The sequence below is a fragment of the Trichechus manatus genome, unplaced genomic scaffold (assembly GCF_000243295.1).
Source record: "Trichechus manatus latirostris isolate Lorelei unplaced genomic scaffold, TriManLat1.0 scaffold00084, whole genome shotgun sequence".
Taxonomy (NCBI): Eukaryota; Metazoa; Chordata; class Mammalia; order Sirenia; family Trichechidae; genus Trichechus; species Trichechus manatus.
Genome location: NW_004444020.1, coordinates 350733 through 370753, shown reverse-complemented (window position 1 = coordinate 370753; position 20021 = coordinate 350733). Strand labels below are relative to the sequence as shown.

Below are 20021 nucleotides of genomic sequence, written 5' to 3'. Positions count from 1 at the left end.
CTGAGCAAATAATCTGAGAAGCCGGACTATAAGAAGAACGGGGTATCAGGATTGGAGGAAGACTCATTAACAACCTGCGTTATGCAGATGACACAACCTTGCCTGCTGGAAGTGAAGAGGACTTGAAGCACTTACTGCTGAAGATCAAAGACAACAGCCTTCACTATGGATTACACATCAACATAAAACAAAATCCTCACAACTGGACCAATAAGCAACATCATGGTGAACAGAGAAAAGATTGAGGTTGTCAAGGATTTCATTTTACTTGGATTCACAATCAACACCCATGGAAGCAGCAGTCAAGAAATCAAAAGATGCATTGCACTGGGCAGATCTGCTGCAAAAGACCTCTTTAAAGTGTTAAAAAGCAAAGATGTCACCTTGAGGACTAAGATGCGCCTAACCCAAGCCATGGTGTTTTCGGTCGCCTCATATGTGAAAGCTGAACAGTAAATAAGGAAGATGGAAGAAGAATTGATGCCTTTGAATTGTGTTGGTGAAGAATATTGAAGAATATTGGCGAAGAACGTGGACTGCCAAAAGAACGAACAAATCTCTTGGAAGAAGTACAACCAGAATGCTCCTTAGAAGCAAGGATGGCGAGACTGTGTCTCACATATTTTGAACATGTTATCAGGAGGGATCAGTCCCTGGAGAAGGACATCGTGCTTGGTAAAGTAGAGGATCAGCAAAAAAGAGGAAGACCCTCAATGAGATGTATTGACACAGTGGCTGCAACAGTGGGCTCAAGCATAGCAATGATTGTGAGGATGGCTCAGGACTGGGCAGTGTTTCATTCTGTTGTGCATAGGGTCGCCATGAGTTGGAATTGACGGCATCTAACAGCAACAACGTGAGGTCCACAGATCTTAAATGAAGCATACTGTGAGTTCTGACAAACACATGCACTGTGCAACCTAACCCTGTGAAGATACAGAACATGACCCTCACACCGGGATGTTACCGCATGTCCCTTTGCATTCAGTCCCTACTGCTCCGCTTCAACCTGCAGCCATTCGTTTGATTTCTTTCCCACCATTGACTAGCATTTTGATAAGCATTTTAAACACCTCTTCTGATCATTTATTTTCTAGGTGGTTCTTCATTATTATCATCATCAATTCATTATCCTTTTTATTAGGAGGATACGTTTCATTTATATGAGGAAACTTCAGAAGCACTTTGCAAACCTCCTCCTCTCCCCGCCCGCCACTTGTTAATTCCCATGTGATTCTTGCTACAGAGCCATGCTTTTGTATCCCAGCATCACATTTCAGACACTGCTATCCCAGAAACTGTGGTGATTTAGCTCGCTGTATAGTCTTTGGGAAGTGTGGATTAGGACATTGGCCCTCCTCTGGAGGCAGCGGCTCTCTTGCTCTGCAGTAACATTCCACCTCTTGGTGGTGGTATGCAGTGGGCCTTGGCTTGGATGTGCTGTGTCCCAGGTCCAAGGTGAGGAGCAGGGAAATGTATTGCCTTCATCACATGCCTTCATGGACTGACAAGAGGAGAAGGTGACCATTATTATTGCCAGCTGGTGGTAGGGCAAGAGCAGCAAAACTGATGTTTCTTCTTAGGAAATGTTACTCTAGTACATTCTGACTACTGAGGTTTTTCGCCCTTGCATTCTTTTGGCTGACCAGCCAGTTCCCAGTTCTGACTTTCTCATTGAATTATGAGTGGTGATTTAGGCCACTTGGTTCTTGGCTCTGCCGTTTTCGTCTTTCCTGTTTGAGTTAGACTTTCAGATTTGTCCCATGGGGTTAGTTCTTGAAAAACTGCTGTTTTTCTAAAATTTTGCAGAGATTTTCAGTTTACTCCTTTATAATATCGTATGTAATATCACATAATATATTTTCCATGTCTGCTTCTCATGCTGTCCTATTTCTGGCTTATTTAGCTTCTTAATTTTAGGGGAGATCGATCACTTGGCACTTGTTGAATTTGAGATTACAGCATCTAAGTGGAGCTGTGTCAAAGTGAAGAGTTGGATCAATATGAGGGTGTGCAGGAAAGGTTACGTATTTTGAAATCATTGGTAGTGTTAACAGTTGAAGTTTTTGAGTGTTATGACTACTCTGAAGGAGAGGGAATGTAAAGGGCAACAAAAGTCTGAGGCCTGCGTCTTAGGAAATTGAAGCCGGGGGACAGGAAGAGTGGGGCCAGAAAAGGAGAGAGAAAAAACCAGATAAGTTATACCACAGACTACAACAGAAGAGAGAGTTTTAAGAAATGGACCCAAAGACAGCTCTCAAAACCCAAGTAGCATGAAACCTAGTCAGGCCATTGGACATTTTTATACAGTGCCCTCTGGTGGAATGCAGTTGATACATTTTCGCTGGAGGGTTTTTTGACAGTACATGTCACAAGCTTTTACTATGTCCATATCCTAAGGAAATAACTAAGAATAAGCTCAGAGATTTAGTTTTAAGGCTGTTCAGCTTTGCTTTCTTTACAGTAAAAAACTAGATGCAACCTAAAACTGCAGCAAGGGTGAAATTGGGTAAGTCATGGTGGGACTATAAAAATAATGTTGTGTAAATAAATTTTTTTGATATGAAAGATAATATTGATGTATTTTGTTTAAAAGTATGTTTTTAAGAGCATGCAGGCATTCTATTTTTATTATGGCAGTGTAAGGATCTCTGAAAATCTGCTCCTCCATAAACTGGCAGAAATCTGTCAACTCCAACTTTTTCAGAACTTTGGAAATTAACTAAAGGACTACAACAATCCAAAGAGTGTTTACTGAAGAAAAACAACTAAATCTCTGTATCTGTAAGAACACGGAACCAGATGGTGTTTAACTTGCCCTAACCCCGTGCCTGAGTCCCTGGGTGGTGCAGTCAGTTAACTTGCTCGCTGCTAACTGAAAGGTTAGAAGTTTGAATCTACCCAGAGATGCCCCAGAAGAAAGGCCTGGTGATCTGAAAAATCAGCCATTGAAAACCCTACTCTGACACACGTGGGGTTGCCATGAGTTGGAATCGACTTAATGGTAACTTTTTGAAATCCCATCCGCTTTTTCCCAACGCAGTGGTAACCTTGAAAACTAATTGCCCCACAGCTATGTTAGCTGTGAAAATCAGCAGTGTGGTAGCCACTAAGGAGCCTGGTGGTGCAGTGGTTAAAGTGCTCGACTGTTAACCTAAAGGTCAGCGGTTTGAATCCACCAGCTGCACTGTGGGAGACAATGTAGCAGTCAGCTTCCGTAAAGATTACAGCTTTGGTAACCTTATGGAGCAGTTCTTCTCCGTCCTACAGGGTCGCTATGGGTCAGAATCAACTTGACTGCAGTGGGTTTATTTTTTGGAGTAGCCACTAAACCAAACCACACTTGTTGCTTTCGAGTCAGTTCTGATCCATAGCAGCCCTGTGAGACAGGGTAGAACTGCCCCATGGGGTTTGCAAGTTTGTAAATCTTTAGGGAAGCAGACTGCTACATCTTTTTCCCGTGGAGCAGCTGGTGGTTTGAACCTCTGACCTTTTGTTTGGCAGCTGAGTGCTTTAACCACTGTGCCACCAGTGCTCCACAGTAGCCACTAAAACCAAACCCATTGCCATCGAGTCGATTCCGGCTTATAGTGACCCTATAGGACAGAGTAGAATTGCCCCGTAGGGTTTGCAAGGAGCGGCTGGTGGATTCAAACTGCCAACCTGTTGGTTAGCTGCCGAGCTCTTAACCACTGTGTCATCAGGGCTCCGGAGTAGCCACTAGTGGGGTCATAATGGCTTTGGAACTCCCCCAAAGTCTCAGAGAAGTGTCACTATTTTGCCTTTCTGGGAGCCCACCGAAAAGCTCCATCCTCAGAGCCTATTATTAGTTGACCTGATTGAGCTTGCTGTGCGAGAAAAGCCCTACCCACAGGGCATTTGCCAAAAATAATAGCAGCAGCTGTTTAACATTGCAGCTGCCTGAGGAGGCAGTACCAGTTGGGGCTAGTAAATAACCAAAAAGTGGAAACCACAGTATCCATCAGCTGATGGACAGATACTAACAAATGTGGTGTATCTATATAATAGAATATTATTCATGCATAAAAAGCAGTGAAGTACTCATACATGCTATAAACCTTGAAAACATGTTAAGTGAAAGAAGCCAGATCCAAAGGCGACATACTGTATGATTCCAATTTTAGTAAATGTCCAGAATAGGCAAATCCATAGAAAATTAAGGTAGCCAGGGCTTAGGGGAGCGGGGAGAAGGGAAGTGAATGCTAATGGGTATTGGTTGGGTTTCTTTTTGCGCTGATGAAAATGTTTTGGAATTAGGTAGTGGTGATATATGCAGAACTCTGTTAATACAGTGAAACCTGTGAGAGCTGAAATGCGACGGGACTGCCTTGTTTTTCCGAGTGCAGTCTTACCACCTTTCTATCGCTCTCTGTTAAGAATCCTACCTCATAAACACTCAGTGAGTTTTCCTTCTCTGACAGGTTTCTGCCTTACACAGGTTCTAGCTTTTGCAGGTTTTACTCTATGTTAAAAATGACTGAATTGTATACTTTATGGTATGTGAATTGTATCTCAATAAAGCTATTATTAAAAAAAAGTAAACCAGACATAAGTGGTCAATATTTAAAAAGTATACAAAATATTCCATATTTATTTAAAAAAGCAAGTATGTATGTTTGGAATATGCATAGATAACCCTTTGGAAGAATATATAATAAAATGTTAACAGCATTTCTCTCTGGGTGGTAGAATTATAAATGATTTTACTTTTCTGTAGTTTAATAGTGCTTGTAGATTTAATATGTATTAACTGATATAATAAAATGAAATAAATTACAAAAGATGGATTAATAAATTTGGTGATTAGGGGTTTGTGACCATTTAGAGGTATGGCCCCTTAAAATGATCAGGATGCAACCTATGCAGAGGGGAGTAACAGAGGGAATTGGTGATAATGGGAGACACCCTGTGTAGGTTGCATCTTCAAGAAGTTTGGCAGTGGATTTAAGGAAGAACAATGGAAATGACAGCTTAAGTGGTCAGCATGTATGTGGGAGAGACTGAAGATTATAATAAAGTTGTGCATTTCTGAATGTTTTATGATTTATAATCTTCATTATGACCCAGTTAGGTAAGTAATGCAATCCTTATAGTGACCCTATAGGACCAGTAAACCGAGGCACAGGACAGGTTAAATGGCTTGACCAAGATCATACAAGTAGTCAGTAGTGGAATTCAAGCCTTTGATTTCAAAGCCAGTGCTTTTCCTGCTCTGCCAGACTGCATTTTAGGAAGTATAGAATAACTGAAGGTTGTTAGACTAAGGGTTTAAAGTATTACAAGAGCTGGAGGATAACTGGGTCACGACCACAGTGTGGGATTTCCGGTTAGAAAGGAGGAAGAACTGTCTTTCTAACGCAGAACTGCACTGTGTTAAGATGGCCATTTGGAGATATCAGAAGAAAAGGTGATTTTATTCCAATGCTTTTGAGGGGGATTCTTGTTTTTGTTATAAGACTAGGGAGATAAAATGGACCTCAGAGTATTAATATTGTTTGTTAATTGTCATGCGGGTATTTATTTAATATTAACAATAATAATGCATTTTGTGACTTTTCAGAAATGAAATCTTATTTTTCTTTCATTTAGATCTATTCTTACATATAGCCGAATCGGAGGACGTGTCAAGACGCTCACATTCTGCCAGGGTTCCCATTACTTAGCTGTAGCGTCTGATAATGGTGCTGTCCAGCTTCTTGGGATAGAAGCTTCTAAGCTGCCCAAGTCTCCTAAAATTCATCCTCTACAAAGCAGGTATCTATCTTTGGTCTTTTTAGAAGTTTGTATGTAGTGTACTGTGCTAATTTAACTTCCTCTCCCCTCCCATGTAGTTTGGATCAGCTGAGGGCCTCTTACATTGTCCTTCTTTTTTTAAGCACATGGAATAAATAAAACTGCACTTCCAACTCAAAATTATCACATCTAGTTAGTTTCAACAAATCGTGTCTACATGTTTTATTTTCTGCCAGTTTGTCAATGGTCAGAGGGGCAGCTTTCAACTTGTGGCTCATCCCAGACTGGAATCTGTCTGAGTAACCTAATTATCAGTTACATCTTCTGTCTCAACCCTAGCTGGCTGGTGTGTAGAATATGAGTGTTCCTCATTAAAAAAAACTCAGATGTTGTCAATATTCTGTCACTTGGCATTAAAGCCTCTGTAATTGATGGGAACATGATTTGTCTTATTTTAAAACAAAATACTAGCTGTTTTTATTTAAGAATTTTCTTCACTTATTACAGATATGGTCACTTACAGATTAAACACCTGAAAGGTAAGATATTTAAAGACAAAACAGAGCAGTTTTTCAACTGACCAGTATGTACTAGACTCTGAGGATTCAAAGACAAAGAAGATGTTATGCTTTCTTGAAACCAAAGTTTCATGGAAGAAACACAAGTGGAAGAAATAGACAAATGTGCTATGTTACAGGGACAGCTGAAGCCAGCATGAAGGGGATTAGGAAGAAGGCCTGGGGGAAGTGAGACCAGATGTGAGTTAGCCTGCCAAAGCAGGGTGGTTGAGAAGGGCATGTGCCAGAGGTTCTGGGCCCTACAGGAAGAAAGCAGGTTGAGGAGATGCTTACAGTTTATTAGATAAGTTATGGCCATTGAACAACTAAGACAGAAACAGATGTTTGTTGGGTCACTGTCTTAGTGCTGCTATTACAGAAATACCACAAGTGGATGGTTTCAACAAACAGAAGTTCATTCTCTCACAGTCTGGTAGGCTAGAAGTGCAAATTCAGGGCGTCAGCAACAGGGAAAGGCTTTCTCTCTGTTGGCTCTGAAAGAAGGTCCTTGTCATCAATCTTCCCCTGGTCTAGGAGCTTCTGAGTGTAGGAACCTCTGGTCCAAAGGACGTGCTCTGTTCCTAGCGTTGCTTTGTTGGTGGTATGAGGTCCCCCTGTTTTCTCTGCTTGCTTCTCTCTTTTCTACCTCAGAATAGATTGACTTAAGACAAAATCTAATCTTGTAGATTGAGTCCTGCCTCATTAACATAACTGTCTCTAATCCTGCCTCGTTAACATCATAGAGGTAGGATTTACAAGGCATAGGAAAATCACATAATGCTGGGAATCATGGCCTAACCAAGTTAACACACATTTTTGGGGGACACAATTCAATCCTTAATAGTCACTTAGGATTTTTTGTTTTGCATTTAAAAATACTTATTTTCAACACATTCACAGAAGAGATTTGGGCAGCTTTTGCCCAGGATATATTATATACGGCCTTTAACTAAAAACAAATACCTGCCAGTTTTCTTTTAAATCCTTTTCATCAGAGTATGACTGTACAGTAGTATACCTATTGGATTCCATGTAAGTTAACAAAGAGATACTGGGAAAATGTGGGGTGACTGTGCTGGCAAGACACACACACACACACACACACACACACACACACACACACACACACACACACTGTGCACAGTTACCTCTCAGCCAACAGCACCTTTTACTGTGAACGTCACTGTCTTTAAGCAAACATTAACTACCTAGACTGGGAGATTGTACCAGGGTATGTAGATTTCACCCTGCTTGATAGCAGTGTGCTCCAAGGAAACCTTGCATAAGCCTTTTTTTTCCTGTTTGTTTCATTCATCAATTGTCGTCATGGATCTTAATAATTAGAATCTATAGAACCTTTTCACATTTTGTCGTTTGGATTTTTCATCATCTCTCTAGAGGGAACTGTCAAAGTTAGAATGTTTGTAACTATTTGTTTATCTAAGACAGGGACCAGCAAGCAACAGCCTATATGGTATGGCCTATAAACTAAGAATGATTTTTGCATTTTCAAAAGATAGTATAAAAAATAAAGAAGAATATGGAACAGAGATGTATGTGATTTGTGAAGCCTAAAATACTTATTATCTGGCTCTTTACGGTATCTGGCTCTTTACAGAAAGTGTTTGCTGACCCCTAATCTAAGAGATAAAACTAAAACATTATGTGCAAAAGCATGACATGTACTGATTATGGAGGCCAGCTAGTTTGTTTTATAATGGTCTTTTTGGTTTTTAAGAGTGCTTCAGCTTGGAAAAAAGTGGTACACCCATACAATGTAATAGAACTCAGCAAAATAAATAAATAATAAATAAAAAAGAAACAACTATTGATTCATGCAGCAACATTGATAAATCATAAATCATTTTGTTAAATGAAAGAAACCAGACCCAAAAGGCTGTATATATATATATAAAATATGTTTTCAATTATATGATATTCTGGAAAAGGCAAAATTGTAGAGAAGAAAACAGAGGTTGTGAGTAGGGGAAGGGGCTGACCACAAAGGGGCTGTATAAGATAATTTTGGGGATATGCAACTGTTCTGTATGGTTCTGTGGAGATAGATACATGACTATGTATTTGTCAAAACCCTTAGAATTGTATGCCATGAAAAGTGAATTTTACTGTATGTAAATTGAGAAAAAACAATAAACTAGAATGTGGGGAAAAGATGGAATACAGTCTGTGACAAATGAATCTGTTTTACCAGTGAATCACATAATCACATTGAAGGAGATGGGGAATAAAGGAGACAAACTGAGTAACTTTGGAAAACATTGTTTTTAACTGGATACTTACTGCAAGGCTAATGACAAAAGGAACCAAACACAAATATTGTACTCTGGTTGTTTTCACAGGGGTGTGCGTTAATAATTCTGAAACTACTGTAAACATATATTAAAATTGAACAAATAAATTATTTCTCACTGTTGGAGAAAGAAGTTATAAGTAAGGAAAGGGAGAAACTGGAATGAACCCTGGTTCTGGATAGGAGTCAGAGATATTAGTTTATCGACATGGACTCATGATATATGTATATACATATGTGTAGATATATGCATGTATGTATTACATATATGTACATGTATATGCACACACAAAGAAATACAGATGTGTCTGCATGCATGAGATAGTAGACAATGTATTTCATTAGCTCTGTCCATTGAGAGTGGCTAGAAGCAGGGGCATCCCTGTAGCAATGGAGCACACTTGGTGCCCAGATCGTGGTTTAAATACTATATTCTAGTAAAAGGAACCAGGACCCCTTGGAGGATTGGTTGATTCTAGGCCTGAGGCGGGGAAGATACAAGATAAGCCTGGAGCATCTTTTGGTACTAAAAAGTTAGCAAGTGTTCAAAAAAGATATCAAAAGAGCACAAGAACCAATCTGAAAGAGCTTCCAGTGGCCAAAGTTAGAGCAACTTGAGCAAAAAAATAATGATGGTATTGGATTATAATTCATGAATAAAAAAAAAAAACCATAAGCACATACTGATGCAAGTAAGTAACTGAATAAATAAACCAATGGCGCAAAAGTGACAACTCTTCTTTACAAAAGAATTCTAATTAATAAATGTAGAATGAATGAGGGAAATCAGAAAGTCAACATTAGAATACCACAGTAAATAATTGGTGCAGGCATGGTTCGTCAATGGATGCTAAAATTTGTGTGTAACGGTTTAGCAGAAACAAGAATTTTCTGTAGACTCAAAGTATTTCCCCCAAATATTGGGGGGAAAATAATAAGTACAGTGGAAACTCCTAGCAGACACCACCTTAGCCAAATGACCAAGGTTAACATCATCAGTAATGCACACTGATGTCATGTACTTCTTCTGTGATGCACTGAGAGGGGCACATCACCTCAGGCTAATCATGAAAAAGCATCAGACAAACCCAAATTGATAGACATTCTACAAAATAACCAGTAGTCTTCAAAAATGTCAGGGTCATGAGAGACAATGAACTGTCACAGATGGGAGGAGACTAAGGAGACATGGAAACTGAATTCCATGTGTTCTAGACTGGATCCTGGAACAGAAAAAGGGCACTAGTGGAAAAACTGCTGAAATTTAAATATGTTCTGCACTTTAATAATATTATATGAAGGTTCATTTCTTAGTTTTGATAATTGTTTTATGGTTATGTAAGATGTTAACATGAGAAGGTGGGTGAAGGGCATAAAGGAACATTCTGTAGGATTTTTACAACTCTTCTATAAGTCCAAAATTATATTTTAAAAATGCCTCAGCTAGATCGGTCACATAGTTTTTATTTCCCGACCAGGGATAGAATATAAGTTCATCTTAAGTGGAAGCTGGTGCCATGTTTTCAGTAGTTGGAAAAGCCTTTGCCTCTTGCTTTGTGTATTTCTCTAGAATTTTAGACCAGAAGGAGGATGGCTGTGTTGTGGATATGCATCATTTCAACTCTGGTGCGCAGTCTGTTCTGGCCTATGCCACTGTGAATGGCTCGCTGATTGGCTGGGACCTCCGGTCTTCAAGCAATGCATGGACATTAAAGCACGATCTGAAGTCAGGCCTCATCACTTCCTTTGCTGTGGACATCCACCAGTGCTGGCTCTGCATTGGTAAGCTGACTTCCACGTCACTGACTGGGTTGTGAATGCTGTGTACTCCTGGACTTGCCAGCTTGTGAAAGCGACTTTTTCCCTTTTTTTTTTTAAATTGGTGATTTTTTTGCCATCTCCTTTTTTTCACCATAATTATAACTACTTGCAGTTTAATTTTTTAAATTAAAAAATGGACTTGAAAGGATGCAATCACTATCTCAAGGCATAAAACAATTAATTTCTTCTTTTTCCTCATTCTTACGTGAGTCACTATAATCATTGTAGTCATCTGATTTGCTAGTGTTCTCTTATTCTGCCAGGGAATCAGCCAGCTTGGTTTATGGAAAACAGCATTTGAGTTTGGGTAGACACGTTTTAAATTCCAGTAACTTCAGGCAAGCTACTTAACTCCTCTGAGTCTCAGTTTCCTTATCTTCAAATGGAGCTAATCCTTTCAATGGCTGCTTTGAGGATTTAAAGAGGTAAAAGGCATTATCTTGGTATGGGAGAGGACCTGAACAGCAGTTTCTTGCCTCACTACTCTCCACGCCCCCCTTTTCCCCAGAGGCTAAAGAAGTACTGGGTGAGCTTGTTTGCTTCTTTGGTCTGTTTTTAGTTTCACCTTTTTCCCCCATAAGGACTTCAAGCCCGCCCCTTGAGAAGCTACCATGTCTGTTCCCCACCCCCCCATTTTGCATTCTTATTCAGAGGAATTATAATCTGCTGTACTTACATTTAGTTTTCTAGATTCCCCAACTTACATTAGTGATACTGTTACCTGCTCTTTTTTTTATTGCTTTTTATATGGAATGCATTATTTTTTGCCTTTTGTGTGAATAAACTGCACAGGTAAGGAAGATGTAATACTTGGCCTAGAAGGATAAATATTGTAAATATTGCACACCTGGTAAACTAGCAAATCACATCGATGCCTCTTAGGCACTTTGATCATCATGGAAGAGTGTAACCAGTGTTGCCTGTAGCTCTTTGAGCCATTGTCCTGGAGTGTGATGTGGTGACAAGCAAGGGACCCGGCTGTGCCTTTTATCTTTTCCTACCCGCCTTCTCTTCACTGGAATTGGAGACCAATCCAAGAATGTGCTCTTTGCCTCTGTCATGACAAGCTGCCAGTCTTGGAGCAGGCATTGTTCTTTCTGGATTAGGGGGCTTTCCCAAAGGGGGTTTGCGTTGTCACGGGCTGATGCACATACAGGTACTCCAGTTTTACTGTACTTGTACACCCATACCTGTCCCCAGACTATCTTGGAGAGAAGGGCACCTGGAAATGATTGAAATCGAATGATAACTACAGAGCTGCTGCCACTTTGGGACTGGTAAAGTGATCGTTGAATGCCAGCAAAACATCTCTGGTTCTTTAAGGCATCCTGAACATTTTGACTACCAAATTCAGTTTATATCTTCTCTAGAGCTTCTGTTTTTGTGGGTACCTTTGGCAGTTAATAACAGTGCCAGTAGTTAATGAATTGCTCATTTTCAATTTACATTCATTAAATAGTTCAGTAATAGCATTGTGATAAACACTTCGTATCTTTGTTATTTAACAGCTAGAGGTGCTTGGGAGAGCAGCTTCATGAAAACAAAGCCTTTTTCTAAATGACTAAGGCAGTTTCAGAATACATTTATACAAAGCTAATGGTCTTTACCATTTGTGTAAATGCAGCCTGATGTGTCTTGATCATTAGATGACTGTCCACTTGTGCTCTTTTTCTTTAAGGTACAAGCTGTGGTACCATGGCCTGTTGGGACATGAGGTTCCAGTTGCCAATTTCCAGTCACTGTCATCCTTCTAGGGCTCGAATCAGGCGACTCTCAATGCACCCTCTGTATCAGTCCTGGGTGATTGCAGGTAAAATGGAGGGCTGGCTTTCACATGTTGGGGATTTTCTTGGAAAGTGGATAATAATCCTGCTGTCAAGACTCATGTTGCTAGAGTTTTTTTGTTTTTTTTTCTTTGTTTTACATTTAGACCAAATGCTTGAGTCTGCTCTGTTCTGACCGTAGAAGTTCCCACTACTGATATCTCACTGGTGTCTCATATTTATGATGTTTAAAAATGATCTTATCAGTCACCATCACCCTCCTTCATTTCTAACTGTCCCTTTACCATCTCCCATTCCATTTCTCTTTTTCCTGTGTCTATTTTTGTTAGAACTGTTACTATCTTTCTAGAAATCTGAGTTAGAAACCTTGATGCATCCTTTTCAATTGCCATTTCTTGTTGATCTGTCTGTTGTGTTTCTCATAGGCTTCCCTTCCTTTTGGTTTTGAATCTCACTGCCTTCATTGGGCACTCACTTTTTCCTGTGTAGATTCTTGGGCAAGACACTTGGACAGATCTTTGAAATTGATTTTCCTCATCTGTAAAATGTGTTTAAAAGCACTTACCTTGCAGAGTTGTAAGAATTTGAGATAAAACATGTAAAATACATAGCCTGGCATACAATTAGTGCTTGATAAATTGTAGCTCTTGTTATTCTTATGTTTCCTCATTGGTCCTCTTGCCTCTAGGCTCTTTCTAGTCCCTTTTCATAACACAGTCCATCTCATACGCTGCTACTGTTGAAGTCACTATGTTGCCAAATTCCATGGCCATTCCTCACTCCTCCTCTTGCTTACTCATTTGGTCAGTTGATCATTTCCATCTTTCCAAAATACTTTTCTTACCTGGTTTCAAGGGCATCACTCTCTTGGTTCTCCTACTTCATTGATCTATTTGTTCCTCCTACTTTCCTGACTTTCAAATCTTGGTCTGCCTCAGGGCACAGTCTTAACTAACCTCTTCTCCTCTACACTGAATCCTTCTGTGATCTCATCCAGTCCTGTGCTTTAAATATCAAATTTATCTTTCTGGTTTTGACATCTCCCTTGAAATTCAGATTCTTGTCTCTGTCTACTTAAAATCTCCCCTAAGATGTCCAGTAGTCATCTTAAACTTGACATGTCCAAACTGAACAGTTGATTTCCTCTCCGCCAGTGCCCCCACCACTACCTCCTACCCTGAGACAAACCTGCTTTCCTACAGTACTCTCTCAGCATACGACAGCCCTGTTCTTTTAGGTACTAAGGCAGAGAAGCCTCGTATCGAGTTCTATCTTAAAAAATATTCAGAATCTGACCACTTTTTACTACTTCCATCACTGTCTCCCTAGTCCAAACCACCATAGTCTCTTGTCCCCATTACTACAATATCCTCTTAATTCCCTGTTGCTTCTACCCTTGCCTCTTAAGACTCTTTCTGTCCTCTGTTCAGTACGTTCCAATGGCTTCTCATCCCAAGTAACAGCCAAACTCCCATTATGGCCCAAAAGGCTTTATAGGTTCTAGGACCCTGCTACCTCTCTGACCTTTATCACTCAGGGTTCCAACAGGAAACATACAGCACACTCAAGCTAGGATAATTTGAGGAGGATTCATTTTCAAAGGAACTGTTTACAAAGGTGTGGGTATAGGGGCGTCACAAAAGATAGTACAGAAACACAGGGCTAGTAACAGAGTAGTAGTAGAAGGTTTGAGGGGAGGGAATGGTTACTGGAATTTGGAAAGAGGAAGTTGAACAGAGAAGGCTTCCATGAGAAGAGTGGTGATTTTTGGGTGAGACACACAAGCAGCCTGAAATACTCACCTTGACTTGACTCTCCCTGCCTCCCTTTGACTTCCTGCTGGGGCTCCCCAGAGGTTTGTATTAGTTTCCTGTGGCTGCTGTGACAAAGTACCACAAATTTAGTGGCTTAAAACAACACATTTATTTTCTAACAGTTCTGCAGGCCAGAAATTTGAAACGGGTTTCACTGGACCAACATGAAGGTGTCAGCAGGGCTGCATTCCCTCTAGAGGCTCTAGGGGAGAATCTGTTTCCTTGCCTTTTCCTGCTTCTAGAGCTGCATTCCTTGGCTCATAGCCCCTTCCTGCATCTTCAAAGCTAGTAGCAGAGCGTCTTGCCTCATTGTCACATTGCTTCCTTCTGCTGTCAGATCTCCTTCTGCCTCTCTTAGAAGAACACTTTTGATTGTATTTAGGGCCCACCCAGGTAATCCAGAAATAATCTGTCTCAAAGTTCTTAATCACGTTTGCGAAGTCACTTTGCCATATAAGGTAACATTCATAGATCCAGGGATTAGGAGCTTGATATCTTTGGGGGCCATTGCTTAGCCTTTCACAGGATGAACCCATCTAGAAGCAGAGGCACAGGAGCCTGTTGATGTGTCCATACGGGTCAGCGTTAGAGTGGTAAATGGAAGATGACCAGCGCTACTACTCGCTCTCCTGCTAATCTCCCATCCACACTGCTCCAGCCACACTGGCCTCCTGATTTACTCCTTGAACTGAGAACACTCCTGCTTCAGGGCCTTTGTATTTTTTTGTTTATTATCTTCACCAGAATGTAAGTTCCATAAAACAAAATTCTTCCACTTTGTTCATCATGTTTTCCTCAGTGCCTGGGACAGTGAGTAGCTCATAGTAAATATTACTGGCTCAGTAAGTGTTGATGAATTAATGAAGTCAGGATGTTGTCCTGTTGCCATTGAGTCGATTCCGACTCATAGTGCCCCTATAGGACAGAGTAGAACTTAAACCCACACAGTTTCCAGGGAGTGGCTGGTGGATTTGAACTGCCAACCTTCTGGTTGGCAGCCAAGTTTTTAACCACTGCACCACCAAGTTGGAGCCCTGGTGGCACAGTGGTTAAGATTTTGGCTGTTAACTAAAAGGGTTGGCAGTTCGAATCCATGAGCCATTCGTTGCAAACCATATGGGGCAGTTCTACTCTGTCCTGTAGGGTTGCTATGAGTCAGAACTGACTCAATTGCAGTGGGTTTCGTGGATTGTTGTCATGCCCCCTGCTCCAAAATGCCTAAGAGATAATGTCTACCCATCTTAATTCTGTAGTCCCAGTTCTCTGTAATCTGCCTTCACCTTTCTTTCCTCCCCACCCTCCATCTCCCACTCCTCCCCACCCTCCATCTCCCACTCCTCCCTGTCACAACTGGGTTCAGTTGAACCAACTAACCATGTTTCCTCAAAATGCCTAGAGATTTTTGCATTTGTGTTTTTTCCTCATTCCATTCTTTCTGCTTGAAATGGTCCACCCTCTACCTGTATCTATCCAGTTTTCCAGTTTTACTTGTTCTTTTAGTCCCAGCTGAAATGTCTTCTCCATGAAGTGACCTAGATTCTTATTCACTGCATATGATCTTTTCCTTCCTTGATTTCAGGTGGAACTTTACACTTTTCTGTTTTGCTCTCGTTGTCTTACGCTTGCACATTGTTTTCTTCATTTCCAGGCCGTAGATTTCTTGAGGGCAAGATCTGCTTATGATTTGCCTTTCTCTCCACTTGGTTGGAGACCAGTAAATATTTATGGTGAGGTTATTAAAAATATTGTATTTTTGCACTCATTCAGTCTAGTCACAGGGTCATGATGTTATTTAAAAACACTGGTCAGTATTTCTCACAGGATGGGAAAAAATGGGAATCAGTACAGGCTGACTTGTATCATCTGCCAAGATGTGAAAGGTCCGAGAACAAAGTCCTCCTTTTTGAGTAATGGTTCTGGTCTTTGTTTCCCTCAGCTGTTCAGGGCAACAATGAAGTGTCCATGTGGGACATGGAGACTGGTGACAGAAGATTTACTCTCTGGGCCAGCAGTGCACCACCTCTTTCTGAGTTACAGGTTTGGCTCCAGTTTTTCTATGATGGCCAGTATTATTTACCACATCTAAACACTTTCAGGCATTATACCAAGCATGGTATCTGTTGGGCTTTTGGGTTATGTTTGAAATTTGGGTTTTTAATAAAATCAGGTATCATGGGGCTAGTGCTGCACAGTTGTTTTCCAGTTCCTTAGGCGTCCTAGTGTCTGCTTCACTGGATGTTTTGGTTGCTAGCTCCATAAAGCTTGTGATGTCTTTTTGAAACCCCAGTAAGGTGTGGGATAATTAGGAAAATCCCATATTGAAGTTTAGATTATTAAAAAATGGAACATGATCCTCTAACGTATACTTTTGTTTTTAATTGTCATGTTGCCTTGTTGAGGCAAAAGGCAGGAAATATTTTTTTTCTTCTTTAGTTGGGGTCCTGCTCAGGGTGGTCATGAAAATGAAAATAGAAAATTTCAGGGAGCTGAACAGGCTTTGCTTCAGAGTAGTAGAAAGCAAACACATTTTAAAGTCTCAGAGAAAGAAGTAGCTATGACATATGCAAATTGATCTCTCATTTCATCAGCTAACCAGGTGCCTATAGTCTGTAAAGCTACTAATAGTTAACTTGCCTTTGAAAATGTACCGTCATTTATGAAATGTATTGATGTCTTTTATTTGACTCCATATTTATTTCTCTTAAGCCTTCTTCTCACAGTGTTCATGGTATCTACTGTAGTCCTGCAGATGGAAATCCTATCCTGCTAACAGCTGGCTCAGACATGAAAATAAGGTACAGTATTGTCTAAAGAATGCTTAACACATAAGACTTACAGAGAAGGATTATAAAATGTGGATGGATACTTTGGTTCATATAAAGCTGTTATTTATTATAGTTATTAGCATCATTGTAATGTTTAAAATCATTAACATCTTGCAGGGACAGCTGTTAATATTTTATCTGTAATTAATTTTATGCTATAAGTTCTAGAAAAATCTCTTTTCCTAATGCAAAAGAAAATAAGCTGTGCATTGATGAATGTAAACCAACGATCATTAGTTCCTCCCATTATCCTTCAGAGGTTACTTACCATTTTCTTCCTCTCCCCAGGTTTTGGGACTTGGCTTACCCAGAGAGGTCCTACATTGTTGCAGGAGGTACTAGTTCCCCATCTGTGTCCTACTACAGGAAGATAATTGAAGGCACTGAAGTCGTCCAGGTACAGTAGTCTTTATTTCTTTCAGCTTTTGTAGGTACAAAATGGCTTTCATAAACATTGAGTTGATGAAATGTCATTGGCCAATGGTGGCAGTATTTCTTTGAGTTTAAGAAGTTATTTTCTCTTGGCTTTTCTGTATTTTTTAAATGAACTTTTACTAAGATATAATAAACATAGAAAGTGCACATAGTGCCCTTGGACTCAATGGATTTTCACAGAGCAAACATATTCATGACACTAGATCAAGCAACACGGCATTACTAGCATTCCAGAAGCCCTTTCTCACCCTCTGTTCTAGTCACTATTTCCCCCACCCTCTTGCTATCTTGACATTAACAGCATAGACGAATTTTGCCCGTGTTTGTACTTTGTATTAATTAAACCATACAGTATTTACACTTCAGTGTATTACTTCTTTTGCTCAGTATGATGTTTGTGAGATGCATTCATTCATATTATCGTGGGTAGTTGTGACTCATTCATTTTTATTGCTTTATTCCATTGAGTGAGTATACCACAATTTATTTACCTATTTTCCTGTTAATGGGTATTTGGGGAGATTTCAGCTTTAGGCTATTATGAGTAGTGTTGTTACGAACATTCTAGCACATGCCTTTTTTTAATACATTATTTATTTTATTTTTGTTGTTGTTGAGAATACACACAGAAGAACATACACCAGTTCAATAGTTTCTACGTGTACAATTTGGTGACATTGATTACATTCTTTGAGTTGTGCAACTATTCTCACCCTCCTTTTCCGAGTTGTTCTTCCCTCATTAACATAAACTCGCTGACCCGTATGTTTCCTATTTATTTTTTCGATTTTTTGTTGTCAGTTTGATCCCACATAGATAGATCTCAAAAGAGTCACAATCCTCAAGGCAGGCATTCTTGACTAGTTAAGCTAAACTTTTTTTTTAATTGTGCTTTAGATGAAGGTTTATAGAGCAAATTAGTTTCCCTTTCAATAGTTTATATGCAAATTGTTCCGTGACATTGGTTTGCAATCCCTGCAATGTGTTAGCACTCTCCCCATTACCACTGTGAGCTCCCCATTTCCATTCGTCCAGTTTTCCTGCCCCTTCCTGCCTTCTCATCTTTGCTTTTGGGCAGATGTTGCCCTTTTGGTCTCATATACATGATTGTTCTAAGAGCACTTTCCTCACATGTGTTATTGTTTATAGGCCTGTCTATTATTTGGCTGAAAGGTGATCCCTGGGAATGGCTGTAGTTCCAGGTTAGAAGGGTGTGTAAGGGCCACAGTCTCGGGGTTTCCTCCAGTCTCTCTTGGACCAGTAAATCTGGTCTTTTTTATGAATTTGAATTTTGTTCTACATTTTTTTTCCACTCTAACTTTCTATTATGATCCTGGTCAGAGTGTTCAGTAGTGGTAGCCGGGCATCATCTAGTCCTTCTGGTCTCAGATTAGTGGAGGCTGTGGTTCCTGTGGTCCATTGGTCCTTTGGACTAATTGTTTCCTTGAATCTTTGGTTTTCTTCACTCTCCTTTGCTCCAGACAAAAAGAGACCAATAGTTGTATCTTAGATGGCTGCTCTCAGGCTTTTAAGACACCAGACGCTACTTACCAAAGTAGGATGTAGAACATTGTTTTTATGAACTGTTTTATGGCAGTTGACCTAGATGTCCTCTGAGACTATGGTCCTAAACCTTCAAGCCTAGTAACTCACTCACCGCAAGGTATTTGGTTATGTCTAGCATGTTCCCATGACTGTGCCCCCTGTGTGCTGTGTTATATATATATGAATATACATGCAGCACATACAAATATGTAGGTAGAAATATCCACAGCCAAACCTATATATGCATGTGGGTGTACTCCTGTATGCCATCCCACACCTATTCAGCATACATATTTACCTATGTATCCACTCATAAATTACTGTTTGTTATTACTCTTGTTGCAGGACTGTGTATGTTATAGTCTTTACCATTGTTGCCTTTTATTCCTGCTGACCTCTCAGTGTCATCCATTGCCTTGGTCATGTTTTGCTGACTTTCCCCATGTTGTGTCCTGCCTTTCCCTTCACCAAAGTTAACATGTGTCTACTCTCTAGTTAGTGATTTTCCCTCCTTCTCCCTCCCATCCCTGATAATCATCAAAAAATGTTTCATTCTGTGTGTAAACCTTTTCTTGCCTATTTGTGATAGTGGTCTCATACAGTATTTGTCCTTTTGTGATCGACTTATTTCACTCAGCATAATTGTCCTCTAGATTCATCCATGTTGGGTTTCACGGATTCATCACTATTCTTTATCGTTGCGTAGTATTCCATTGTGTGTATGTACCATAGTTTGTTTATCCATTTATCCTTTGGGGGGCACTTAGGTTGTTTCCATCTTTCCACTGTTGTGAATAATGCTGCAGTGAACATGGGTGTGCATATGTCTATTCGTGTGACAGCTCTTGTTTCCCTAGGATATATACCTAGCAATGGGATTGCTGGATCATATGGTATTTCTATTTTTAGCTTTTTAAGGCAGCATCATACCATTTTCCATAGTGGTTGTACCATTTTACTTTTCCACCAGCAGGGTATAAGAGTTCCAGTCTCCCCACAACCTTGCCAGCATTTGTTATTGTTTGGTTTTAAGAAGACTTCAGGGCATATTTTTGGTTTAAGGTTTAAAGGTTATATCAGAGCAGTAGTTTGAAGAGTTCATCCAGCTTCCATGGCTCTAGAAAGTCTGGATTTCATGAGAATTTGAAATTCTGTTCTGTACTTTTGCTCTTTTG

At 40.0% G+C, this 20021-nt stretch overlaps 1 protein-coding gene across 3 annotated transcripts in view; it reads left to right on the top strand.

Annotated features, from left to right (window-relative positions):
- PIK3R4 (phosphoinositide-3-kinase regulatory subunit 4) overlaps positions 1-20021 on the top strand; it is an 84961-nt gene that overhangs the window by 62926 nt on the left and 2014 nt on the right. For 2 of the 3 annotated variants that reach the window (XM_023735939.1, XM_004381391.2), the window contains exons 14-19: positions 5611-5775; positions 10193-10404; positions 12122-12253; positions 15978-16078; positions 16748-16836; positions 17155-17263. In XM_023735939.1, coding sequence (XP_023591707.1) covers positions 5611-5775; positions 10193-10404; positions 12122-12253; positions 15978-16078; positions 16748-16836; positions 17155-17263 — 808 coding nt within the window. The remainder of the gene's footprint in view (positions 1-5610; positions 5776-10192; positions 10405-12121; positions 12254-15977; positions 16079-16747; positions 16837-17154; positions 17264-20021) is intronic. The other variant, XM_023735940.1, reaches the window with a different exon arrangement.